This window comes from Ipomoea nil, unplaced genomic scaffold (genome assembly GCF_001879475.1).
Source record: "Ipomoea nil cultivar Tokyo-kokei standard unplaced genomic scaffold, Asagao_1.1 scaffold0188, whole genome shotgun sequence".
NCBI classification, from domain to species: Eukaryota; Viridiplantae; Streptophyta; class Magnoliopsida; order Solanales; family Convolvulaceae; genus Ipomoea; species Ipomoea nil.
The window spans coordinates 787,100-801,175 of record NW_017616616.1 but is presented as its reverse complement, the minus strand read 5'-3'; the positions used below and the strand labels follow the sequence as shown (position 1 = coordinate 801,175).

At 37.9% G+C, this 14,076-nt stretch overlaps 1 protein-coding gene across 1 annotated transcript; it reads left to right on the top strand.

Annotated features, from left to right (window-relative positions):
* Positions 1-10,304: 10,304 nt before the first annotated feature.
* Positions 10,305-12,530, top strand: LOC109180614 (auxin efflux carrier component 5-like). The gene is made up of 5 exons (XM_019330301.1): positions 10,305-11,076; positions 11,247-11,332; positions 11,843-12,000; positions 12,128-12,204; positions 12,328-12,530. The coding sequence occupies exons 1-5, from the start codon at positions 10,352-10,354 to the stop codon at positions 12,398-12,400; spliced, it is 1,119 nt and encodes a 372-aa protein (XP_019185846.1). The 5' UTR covers positions 10,305-10,351; the 3' UTR covers positions 12,401-12,530.
* Positions 12,531-14,076: the final 1,546 nt, after the last annotated feature.

Genomic DNA, 14,076 nt, shown 5'->3' with positions numbered 1-14,076 from the left:
AGCGAAGCCGGGCGTGGCACCACCAAATCCCAGACTGCCGAGTTCCTAGCAATCCATATGGAATGAAGGACACCACACATTCTGCCTTGTATCTCCTTAGTATACCCGGGCGCCTTGCCAAGCCAATCCTCCATCCACTGATAAAAGCTCCTGTTGGCACATGGGGGAATTTGTAACTGAGAAAGCTGCCAAACATTAATTGCAAAAGGACACGTACAAAGAACATGCATGACACACTCCTCAAACAAGCCACAACACGGGCATATATTATTAATTTCAACTCTCTTAGCAATCAAGTTATCTAGTGTGGGCAGAATGTTCAAAAGGGCTCTCCATAGAAAAACCTTCCATTTGGGAGGAACCTGTAACTTCCAAATATTATTCCAAACCGGCGATGGGTCCGTATACAAGAAACCCAACCTTTTATAACCATCTTTCACCGTATAGCATCCCCTTATATCCCCTTCCCAATACCAGATATCCTCAAAATCTGTGCTAACAGGCAATCTCAAAATTAATTGTGTATCCCGGGCATTAAAATTCTGGTGCAAAAGATCCAGATTCCATGTACCCGTCTGGGTATCTATCAACTCAGAAACTAACATAGAGTCACCGTTCACCACTTGATCAGACCCAACATATGGATTGTGCCGGTCCGGCAGCCACGGCTCAGTCCAAACCCTCGTAGACGTACCATCCCCAATTCGTCGCCTGCAACCCGCTTTTAACAAATCTTGGCCAGCCATAATACTTCTCCAGACGTAACTTGGATTTCCCCCAATAACAGCCTCATAAAAGGATGAAGTTGGATAATACCGAGCCTTAAAAACACGCGCCATTAATGATGTGGGGCTAATAAGGAGCCGCCAACCCTGCTTGGCTAACAGGGCAAGATTAAAATCATGCAAGCATTTAAATCCCATACCACCATACTTCTTTGGAATGCACATCCTATCCCATGCCAGCCAATGAATATTACTATCATTGCTCCCATTCCCCCACCAATACCTGTTCATTAACCTTTCCAACGAAGCACACAAAGTGACCGGCAGCAAGTAAATACTCATAGTATAAGTTGGCATGGCCTGCGCCACACTTTTCAAAAGAACCTCCTTCCCTGCCTTCGTTAGCAACCTCTTATTCCAAGAGGTGAACCTCTGCTTCAGCTTTTCCTCAATGTAAGCAAAAACCGCCCTCCTATTCCTGCCAACAACAGAAGGCAATCCCAGGTATTTTCCAAAATCCTCAGCCTGAGAAACATTCAGAATCCCTGCCACAAGATCCCGCGCCTCAGAATGTGTATTTCGGCTGAAGGAGATATTAGACTTGTGGAAATTCACCGCTTGGCCCGAAAAAGACTCATAAACTCCCAGACATCTTTTTACTTCCATAGCTTCCTGCGAGTTAGCTTTAAAGAAAAGCAAGCTATCGTCAGCAAAAAACAAATGCGAGATCAGTGGCACCCCCCGGGCCACTCTACACCTATGAATGAGCCCTTTAGACTGTGAGTCCTGCAACAGCAAAGATAAACCCTCCGCACAGATTATGAAGAGGTAAGGTGACAAGGGGTCCCCTTGCCGCAACCCCCTAGTAGGCACAATCTCCTCCGTAGGTCTACCATTAACCAAAACCCTGTATCGTACAGTCTGGATACACAACATTATCAACTGTATCCATTTAGCATCAAAACCCAGACCCACAAGCATATTACTCACAAAGGACCATTCCATCCTATCATACGCTTTTGCCATATCAAGTTTAAGTGCAGCCCACCCCACCTGGCCTAGCTGCTTTCTTCTCAAGTAGTGACCAACCTCGGAAGCAATCAGAATATTGTCCGAGATCAACCTACCCGGAAGAAAAGCACTCTGCGAATCCGATATAATACCTCCTAACAAGGGTTTCATTCGATTTGCCAACATCTTAGCCATGATCTTATAAATTACATTGCATAAGGCGATCGGGCGTAAATCAGTAACATGCATAGGGACACACTTTTTGGGGATCAAAACTATATTTGCATCATTCAAGCAATCAGGGAAAGTTGACTGGGATAGACAATTTAGAACAAAGGAAGTGATATCCTTACCAATAACATCCCAGAAAGCCTGGTAAAATCCCGGATTCATGCCGTCCGGGCCTGGAGATTTATCTTTGCCCATCGAGAATAACGCCGCCCGCACCTCCTCCGGCTCAAAAGGGCGCAGCAGCTGTGCATTCTGCGCATCAGTGACCCGATGCTGCATAGAATCAACACTGAAAACCCCTGGTGACCCCCCAGAAGCAAAAATATCCTTATAGTAAGCAGTAACCAGAGAATCCAAAGCCTGCCCCTCCTGCCACACCCCGCTATCATTCCTCAATTTCTCAACAAAGTTCTTCTTTCGTCGGTGTGACGCATACCTGTGAAAGTATTTCGTGTTGCGATCAGCCCCACGCAGCCAGTGCTGCTTAGCCTGCTGCCTCCAGAACGCCTCCTCCTGAGATAAGGCTATATTCAGACTGCAATCTAGCCTAGCAAACCGAGCCAATGAGGCTGGGTCACGCCTACTACGCAACAAATCCATCTCCTTCCGTAGCCCATCTATCCGCTTTCCAAATCTGTGATGCCGGTCACCCCCCCATGCTTTCAGCCCTTTCCCACACTGAACGAGCCGTGCCTGCAAACCCAAACCCTGTGAACCGGCCCATTCATCCTCCACCACCCCCCTGCAACCCTCATCCAACAGCCACGCATTCTCAAAACGAAAACCACGCGGCCTAGCAGGCTGTACTAGCCCATAGATATCCATAAAGAGAGCCGAATGATCCGACGAGTCCGTACGAATATTGTACACCCTCGTCCTATCATACATATCGAGCCAATCCATACCAGCCACCACCCTATCGAGCCGTTCCTCCACCCAGTCCACAGTACCCTTCCCCCTCTCCTAAGTAAATGGATAACTGATCATGGGAAGAGACACCAAACCACAATCCTCTAAGGCCTCACTGAACCCTTCAATCAAACCAGTCGGATGCGGCAACCTGCCCCTCTTCTCTGACTGAGCCAATATATCATTGAAATCCCCCAAGACCACCCACGGCAACCCGGCAACCCCTTTTAAAGACCGCAAATAATCCCATGATGCCCTCCTCCTACTCCTCTGAGCATATCCGTAATAGCATGTTAGCCGCCACTGCGACCTTCCAGGCAACGACACCACCAAATCAATGTGATTATCCGTATAACTGACCAAACTAGCGTAATTATTCTTTGCCCATAGGAAACACAAACCCCCCCTAGGCCCATGACTGTCAACCTTGAAACACCCCTCAAAACCCAGTTTAACCCGCAATCTCTCAGCGTGACTACCATCTACCATCGTCTCCATCAAAAAAACAAAATCCGGCTTCCTTTTGGACACAAGGTCCGCCACTTCTCGAACCGTCCGTGGATTGCCCAAGCCACGGCAGTTCCAAAACAAGGTACTCATTGGGGGAGGCGGGCCTGGTCCCCAGGTCCCACCAAAAAAGAAGATGACATGTCCACCTGCATTCCTCCGACTTCCTCCACCACCACACCCCCGCTCTCACCCCTACGCCGTTTTGGGTCCACCCTAATGCCCTCCTCCGCCCCAACCCTACCAGCCGAAGCCCCCACTGGCCGGCCACCCTCACCCGCACCTCCCTCGGCTCCCGTACGCTCCAACACCCCCGCAACCCCCTCGGCAGCCCCAGCTGGCCGTACACCACCTCCCGAAACCCCACCGTACCCAATCACCCGCCTACGCTCCTGCCCCATCTGAAACCATCGATCCCCTAAAACCTTGGCCGGGCTCATTCCCCCGGCCTTCAAAGCCGGTCCGTACAAGAACTGCTCAGGCTTTAGTGGTGACCGCCTCGCAGCTAAGCAGAACTTATCCGTGTGCCCCAGTTTACCACAGAAATAACAAAACATGTGTAACCGCTCATATTTAAAATTTACCCACACCCACGTGCCGTCCCGTAGGATCATCTTCATGCGACGTTTCAAGGGTGTTGCCACATCATGTCGTACCCGAACACGGTAAAAAGTAGCCCATGGTCTCGTAAAATTCCGATCATCCACACGCAAATAAACTCCAACAAAGTCACCAACCTTCTCCAAAACTTTTTCGGTCCGGTAGCCTACGGGAAGATCAAAAACCTGCACCCACAAATCCACATAGTTCAGAACTGCCTGCGCCGGATTATCATCCCCATGCAACGGTTGACAAATCAAGGTTGCATTCTCAAAAGCCCACGGCCCCTCCTCAAGAACTCGTAGTCTATCCGCCTCGTCGAAGAAGGTAAACAAGTAGAGGTTCGGCATCACATCTGTTACCTTGATGCCCATTAACGGACGCCACACCGACGCCAGAACTCGCTTCATCATCTCGCTCTTGATCGGCCTGTCGGTTAAGAAACGGCCGACGATCGACCATGTCCGGTGGCCAGCTGGTTGATCAACACCACCCGCCGGTTCTTCTTCAAAACGCACGCCAAGATCTTCCTCTTCCAGAGTTATGTCAGCCGTATTGTCAACTAACTCTTGTATGTCCATGCCGACGTCGATCACCGCAAACGGAAAACAGGGAGCTCACCGTCGATCACTGCTGAGTTGAAAAACCCTAGAAATCAGGGTAGGAAGATGGGGAAACCCTAGATACCAGGGCAGAGAGGAACCTTTTTTTTTTCGTTTAATTAATCTTCTTTTGATTATTGAGCTTTCTGGTCTATTTAGTAAACTAAATATGCTACATGCCTACATTATTAATCTTATCGTTTCATTTACAAGATTGAATCTGATATCTAATTTCATAAAAGTCAAAGGAGGTGTGGTGTTCGGTAAATAGTTGTTAGTTGATTGGATTAGTGGGCTTGACTAGTTGATAACATTAGCTGATTGTAGAAAATTATTTAGTAAATTAGTTGTTAGTTAATAGCTTATTACATGTAAAATGATTTTTTCAAAAAGCTCATAAAAAATTTTGCTCTTGAATTTTAGCATTTTGAAACAATAAATTGTTATAAAAAGTTAATTAATCAAACACTCATATTGATTATTTAACCAAGTCAAACGACTAATAGTGGTTAAATAAGTCAAAATTGACTAATAAGCTAATTATGTTACCAAACATGGTCAAAATATTTTCTATGACCTTGAACTACAAGCATATATTATATCCTTAATTAACTACAACTAACCCAAAATAAACTCATATGCTTTGTTTTGATAATAGGCTTAAGGTGCATGGTTCAAATCATTCTATTGACCAAAATATAGATCTAGAATTGGGCCTTGTTATTGATATTAGTGTACAAATAGTTGAGGACATGTACTTCAGTTAAAAAACATATCGGGATTTACTTCAATTCATTCACTAGTATTCCAATAGTTATGCTGTGCAACCGAATGCACCATGCGCATGGTGCATACGATGCAAAATGATGTCGTTTTGACTAAAAACACGCGTCCCATTTAAAAAAAACAAAAAATTCAGGTTCAATTCTCAGCAATAGTATTATTGTGGATATATAGTTATGAATTTCTAGATATATAGTTATGAATTTCTGGATATTTAGTTCATTCATTGTGGATATTTAGTTCATTCATTGTAAATATTTACTTCATTCATTCACTGTGGATATATAGTTATGAATTTATGGATATATAGTTATGAATTTCTGGATATATAGTTATGAATTTATGGATATTTAGTTCATTCATTGTGGATATTTAGTTCAATCATTGTGGATATTTAGTTCATTCATTGTGGATTTTTTCTTCATTCATTCACTGTTGATATATAGTTATGAATTTGTGGATATATAGTTATAAATTTATGGATATATAGTTATGAATTTATGGATATATAAAAATGCTATTGCCGGGGATCGAACCTGATTTCTTTTTTAAGTGGGACGCGCGTTTTTTAACCAAAACGACGTCGTTTTGCATCGTATGCACCATGCGCATGGTGCATTCGGTTGCACAACATAATTTGCGCTAGTATTCAGGGTACAATCGGTGAATGTCACTTAAGTTTAGACTTTAGAATTCAAACTTATATATCCTCAACCACTTGGATATTGTGAATTCCATCAAACAAAGTCATTTTTAATAGGGACCACACTTGTTATTTTTGTACATTTAGGCCAAATAATCAGTTATCCACTATAAATAATTGGTCACTAGGGTTCCAATGACAAAAATGAGTGACCAGTGAACAGTTGTTGATTGTCTTTAAAGTAGAAAAAGACACAAGTAACTAGCGGCCACCGAATAGTCGTTGATTACCTTCTTTAGTGAAAAACGTAAACTAAATTTAATGGCCCATCTCATATTTTAAACTTGAATCTCCTTCGATAATTGAATTGTATCTTCTTCTTCTTCTTCTTCTTCTTTTTTTTTTTTTTTTTTTTTTTTTTTGAAATAATTGTATTGTCATGTGCAAGCACTTCTTAATTGGGGATTATGGTCCACCACTTTGAGCAAGCATGGTATGGTGCAAGTAACGTATGCCATTCTTCTTTTTCTTCTTCCTCCACTATCATAATAAAAGATAACAAAAATATAATGCAGGAGAACAAGTTGAAATTAAAGTACACAGTTTTGGTGTATGGGAGAAATGTACTTGCACCGGAATTTCGTACGAATCCCAGAAATTAAATAAACTCAAATCATAAACCACACAAAACAACAAAACCACTAAAATCTTCTTAAAAAAAAAAAAAAAAAAAAAAAAAAAAAAACCACTAAAATAAATCTATAAAAACGTGATGAAGAGCTAAAGATGACTATGGCTAGATTTGAATTGTCCCATTTGAATTCAAGTGAATACTATAAAATTGGAATCAAAACTATACGTACCGTTTTGGTTTTGGTCTTAATTGGTTTTCATAATATAAGATAACTCAGAAATCACCAATTTGATTCTAAACTGGAAAAATAAATAATAACAATTTGAAATTAAATCATGCAAATCCACTTTCAAAAAAAAAAAAAAAAATCATGCAAATCCAAATTGTTGTTCTTATCATTGTTTAATTTAAAATTCTAAATATTTGATTGAAATGTTTTTTTTTTTTAGAATTAAAATTTATTGAAAATTTGAAGTTGGATAATTTTAAAAATAGAAATTATAAGCATGCTCATCAAATATTTATCGTCATTCAATCTACACAAATGTACGCTTCTGACTAAACTAAACATGCTCAAAGTTTATCATCATTCAATCTACACAATTGTTCACTTCCGACTAAACTAAATACGCTCAAAATTTGTCGTCGTTCAATTAACACAATTGTTCACTTCTGATTAAACTTAACATACTCAAAATTGATTATTATATTGTTATTTAATATACACAATTGTTTACTTCCGACTAAACTGAACATATATACTAAAAGTTAATCGTCATTTAATCTACACAATTATAATCTGGGATGTGATTGAGTGGAAGGGATTCATCGATCCTTAACGTACCAAAGGTCAAGGGTTTAATCATTGACTTTGGGTATGGACCAACTTTAAATCTCGAGCCTGTTGTCCCTCCTAAAAGGGGTGCCTACAATCCAGCGAGGAATTAGTCTATGTCCGACGATGAAAACCCTGAGTATACCCAAAAAATCTACACAATTATTCTCCTCTAATTAAATGGAACATACTCAAATATTATTAAGCCATACAATCTACACCTACAACGGTTGGTCTCTCGACGAATATACCTAACTTAAGAGGAAATTAGGATTGAAAATGCTGCCACGGGCTTAACTCACTGATTCAATAGGCAATATTTGAAAGAAGAGACCAATGTTTGAACCTTGACAACGGCAATGTTGAGAATTGGGATTATGCTCAAAGTGAGCAGATCCTTGTGAGGGTTTATATTCTCCTAAATGTTCAACCGGACTGAGGTTTGGGGATTCAACTTTTTAAGAGAAGAATTAGGATTTGGGCTTATAATAATAATGATGCTTGCCATTCATTCGATTGTCACCAACCCAGAGCATTAGTGACGACTAGTCAAGAAATAATTTGTAAATTGTCAGCTTTTGAATCATAATCCACAAACTAAGAAATCAAAACCATTTTCAATTCGATCAATGCCGCCCATACCAGGTTCTCCGCAAGTGGAACAAATTATGTGCGAGCGTATAGTATGTCTATATATATATATATATATATATATATATATATATATATATATATAATGGTGGGAATTGAATCGCATCCGCATTTCAATTTAAGACTAAGAGATATTTTTTGTAAAATCGCTACTTGAATATGTGTTATGTGTAAATTTCAAATTGTGAAAATGTTTTATGTGTTATGTGTGAAGGTCCGTCAATTCATAAACAATAATCAATAAATGCAAAACATATGTTATGTTAACGTATCAGAAGTTAAACATTAAAAGACAAATTCATATGGAGAACATAGTATTTTTCAACTAATTTAATGAGTTAGATTTCCCTTAGCTTGAATTGACCACTATACAATAATACAACTCGGGCATGCACATATTAATTAGTCGCACGAACGAGGTACACATTTCTTTGGACTACATACAATATAATGTAAATCCATCGGAGACATGCATATTGCATGCATTCATATTGCAGACACGGTATCATCTTTATATATAGTTGCATATGACATAGAGCCACCTAAAGGAAATTGAAGCACTGTTATTAAATGCCCATTGTATTGTTTTCAAATACCACCAAACTATATATGAATAATTGCCAGCTCGAAATATATAACGAAGGCCCTCCATTTCTTCAAGTAATGTCTCGAATAGATCGTCTGCTAGTCAATTTTGGAATAATTAAAACCCAATATTATTAATGAAATTGAGAAACGAAAACAAGACGTAATTTCAGTCGAGTTGATGATTGGACAAAATACTTTGTATTACTGCTGGAAATTATGAAATTTCCGACCACTTAAAAGTGATCTTAAATCAAGTCGAAAGTAAAAAGTGGTCGGAAATAGCAACAAAGATTTTTCCGATACCAAAAGTGGTCGAAACAAGGCTTTCGACTTGATTTAAAATCACTTTCAGGTGGTTAGAAATTCCATAATTTCCAGCATTGGTAATAAGCATAAGATTTCAAGTTTGACTACTCATGAAACATGTGTCTATGACCTTTTTGATTTAAGTCGATTAACTCAACTATGACTAATTAATTTCCTAGCACGTACTATAAATAACAATTAGCATTCCACAATACGATGCACATTACGCAATATAATTCAATAAATGAGCATTGAAATCAGAAGTTCAATCAACATGGATACAATTAATTAAGGGTTTAATAGTTTACAAAAATTTTAATAATATAAATTTTATGTATCTAGTTAGATTAATGGGACCTAACTAAAGTTATGTATAATTTAGTTTTTAATAGTATTTAGTTAATCTCGTCAAAATATAAATAGTATTAAGTTAAGTAATTAATTCTCAAGCGCTAAGTAATTTGTACTCAATTGGCACCTCTATAGCTCTCCTTAAGAGAAGGTTATACTACACTCTAATGGAGTTGATAGTATTCAAAAAATTTAATTATTAGTATATAAAATTTATGCACGGATTTAGAAATTATATTAAAAATTACTATAAATCAATTAAAAATCAAATTTAAAACAAATAAAAAATACTAAAAGAAGAAGAAGAGGGGGTTAATTTGACCAATAAATATTAAACATGATAATAAAAATGAAATATGAAAATTGTAAGGTATCAATTTGCACTAGGTGCATACCAAAATGCTACATGCCTAGTTGTATTGAGTATTTATTATTATTATTGTTGTTGTTGTTGTTATTGTTATTATATCGGGGTAAATTTAAATTTTAACATTTTTTTGCTGACAAGAAAATAATATCGCCACTACTTGAGTGCCGGCCGTTTGCACGAGTAAACTCTACTCTTATGTAATAGCCCAAAGCTCCTACCTGTCTCACAAATTGAGACCCGTGAAACAGTCTCACACAACTTTTTGTCTTTCTTTCTGGACCCGGCGATTTGATGAGTAAATAATAAAAAAAATATCATAAAAATACCATCCATAATACCATATTAGTTAGAACTTTCTAGTTTCCCTAGGTTTGAGAAAGCCACTAAGGTTGTCTGCTTCCGAAAACGGCACTGGAAAACAGGAGGAAGGTGTTAAAAGTTAAAACCCGGCCAATATATATATAATATACCTACACAATTAAAATAAATTAAAATTAGAAGTCAACAAAGTCGTGTGGCGTAACACTATATAACCATCCTTCATTCATTCACTCACCCACACAACGATTACGACAAAATTATTATTAAAGAAAAAAACCCAAAAAATGATAGGGTGGGACGACATATACAAGGTGGTGGTGGCCATGGCGCCGCTCTACGTAGCGATGGTCTTAGGTTACGGTTCAATTCGGTGGTGGCACATGTTTAAACCCGACCACTGCGACGCCATTAACCGCTTCAACTGTTTCTTCATCCTCCCTTTCTTCAACTTCCATTTCATGTCCCAAGTCGACCCCTACAACATGAACTATCCGTTCATCGCCTCCGACGCGGTGGCCAAGGCAATGGTGGTGGCGGCGCTGGTGATATGGGCCAACTTTGTCAAGAACGGAGGGCTAGACTGGTCCATAACCACCTTCTCGTTGTCCACCCTCAACAACACCCTCGTCGTCGGCGTGCCGCTCATGCAGGCCATGTACGGGAAGCTGGGCTACGACCTCGTCCTCCAGGCGGCGGCGATTCAGGCGCTGCTGTGGCTCACGCTGCTGCTGTTCGGGCTGGAGTTCCGGCGGACGCGGTTGGTGCAGATTTCTTCGTTGACCGCCGCGGAAAATGCGCGGCCGCCGTCAATTGAGATGGGGAGAGATCTCGAGGGAAATGCGGAGGGAGGTGAAACTGAAACCGCCGCCGCCGCTGAATCACCGGCGGCTCCGACCAATATTGGGCCGTCGTACACGTCGTTGATGAAAGCTGTTTGTCTCAAACTTTCCAAGAACCCTAATACTTATGCATGTTTTCTTGGTTTGATTTGGGCCCTCATAGCCAATAGGTATTCTCGATACTTATCAACACTCTATACACACTTGTGTATAATCTAGATACTATAAACTCTGTTTATACAATATCTGATAATAACCCAAAATATATATAACTTCATATATATATAATTTTTTTATATATACATTTTAAGGTGATTAATTTGTTAAATTTTAATGTCAGGTGGCATTTAACTATGCCTAGCATTGTAGACGACTCTATCTTGATCATGGCCAAGGCAGGCAGTGGTATTGCCATGTTCAGTACAGGTAATTAATCACATCATACCAATAATTATGTTTCAGTTGTGACAGATTACTTGGTTTCCTTTCCATTTTCTGCGTATATCTACACCTTGTTTTGTGCCCCATGACCAGGGAATATTGTTAGCTTCTCCATGGCCCTGTTTAGTAAATGATTGTTAGTTGTTTGGTTAACCTATTAGCTGGATAATTGTAACATTTCAAGTTCAAATCTGACCACCTGTCAACTATGGCAACTTAAGTTGTTTTACTTCTTTATAAGTTAGTGTAATGCACAACATTAGATAGTGGTGCCAAGCACCTTGTGCTCATATGGCATGTAGTAACCTCTTCCGATCCATGTGGGAGGTCATGAGATTGAGTCTCAGTGGAGGACAGTAGATTTCTCACCTTTAACAAAAAAAAAAAAAAAGAATATATTTCCTGTCATTGCCAATATGTTCACCAACGTTGTTAATTAGCTGCTAGTTCCTCCATTAATAATCTTTAAATTTTTTGTACGTGCATGTTTTATAGGGCTTTTCATGGCATTGCAAGACAGGATAATATCTTGCGGTGGGGCTTTAACCGTGTACGGTTTAGTTCTCCGGTTTTTAATCGGACCGGCTACCTCGGCAATCGGTGCCGGATTGTTACGTCTGCACGGTGACGTCTTGAAAATAGTTATAGTCCAGGTAATTGATAGACAACTAACAATTGATATAATGTTAATTCATGGAACAAATAAAATATAAAATAAAATTTCAGGCCAAATTTTTGTTAATTAATTAATGTGATTGATATTCTTCTATATATGTACAGTCTGCATTACCGCAAGCTGTGACGGCATTCATTTACGCCAAAGAATATGGACTGCATGCCGATGTTCTCAGCACAGCGTAAGATTTTTCATTAAATAAAAATATTTACATTTTATTTCAAAATTTATAAATAAAATATATACATGTGGTGAATATATTAGATTTTAATGTATATATATTTTTTTGTTTTAATTTGTGCAGGATTATCATTGGCACCATCGTTTCTTTACCCGTGTTGATTGGATATTACGTCATTCTCGACCTCTTACCTTAATTAATATCTTTATGGGACATTCTTAATTAATATATGTGCGGGACATTTTCAAGAGATGTAACATTACCTAGATTGTAAATTTAAAGTTTTATTTTTTTTATATGAAATTATTAATTAAAGGTATGTGTGATACTAGCTTATTAAAGTGGTAGCAGTTGACTAGTTGATGACCAACAACAGCACTACATACAGCACTAGCAATAATAATATAAGTATGGGGTTCAGCCTTTTGGAAGAATAATAATATAAGTAAAATAGTGTTGGAACAGGGAGCTTTTGTTGACAAAATGAAAGCAACTTTTGTTTTGCTTAAAATGTCTTACATAAAAAAAAATGTATTTTTTCTCAGAATAAAAAGGGATGGAGATATTAATATTGTAATAAGGATTTTTTTTTTTTAAAAAAATTGAGTTGTAAGGTAATAACATATTTAATTCATATGTTAGTGCATGCATGTGTTATTGGAGGGACAGTTTTGATCTATCAAAAGTTGTTGTCACTTGCTTTTCAAAAGTTTAATTTACTTCAATTATATTCGCCCCTTGTTATGTTTCTTGTTCCATTAGTGAGATTAATTGATATTATTTATAAGTTTAATATTAGTACACGAGGAGTTTATAGTCATTTAGAAACTAAATTAAACGCATTATATTATTAGAAAAAAAAAATCTAAATTTAAAAATAATAAGAAATAATACAAAATTAAATAAAGAAAAAAAAAAGAGTTAGAGTTAGTTTGACCAAGAATATATACTAAACAATTAAGATGTAAAATGGGACAAGGGAGTAAGTGTTTAGTAGTTTACATTTTTGTATTTGTAATTTGGATGAGATATGATATTACTAACTCAAGTTAACTATGCTTTGGAAAAATAACTATAATGGGGGTTGGGCAACCCCAGACAAATCTGTGAGTTAACTATTGGCCGTCTTGATTTAATGAAAAGAAATATTGACACATTTAACATATGCATTAAATCCATTATTACTGTATAACTCATGAATCAAAAGTGTAATTTTTCTATTGATTTTTATCACAATTTCACACAAATTAAATATGGATTAAACAAGTAATTTTAAAATTTTGTTTTCTTTTGAAATCAATGGTAATTATATGGACCCTGCTAAACGAAGAATGCCAATCAAGTGAAGGATTTCTTTTATTATTATAAGGGGGGGAGATACCCTACATAGCCACACTATTTGCCTCAACTTAAGTTCAAACTTACCACCTCTTACTTAGGGGAGCAACCGGGTACCAATGAACTACAAAGTCCTTGATATTTCTTCGTTTGTTTAGATGAAGAAAATAAGCACTACCATAATAGTGTCATGAATTTTAAAATAACGAATGCATGTCTTCCTTTCTAGACCTATAGGCTGGTTAGACGATGGAGGACCAATACTCCTTCAACCTTTGCCAAATCAAGGATGGGATTAGATTACATGTGTCATGTCAACTCAATAAAAGCATTCCACTTCATCAATTTAATTAAAAGTGTAACATGTATTTTTTTTTCTTTTTCAAGTTTAATGATTTATTATTAATTTGAAGTTTTTAGAGTTAATACACAAATTGCATTGTTCTAATAAAAATTTTGAGGGCTTATTTCACATTTAAAAAAAAAAAAAAATATTCTTCGATTGAGTAGATACTAGGTGTAAAAGCAAAATAA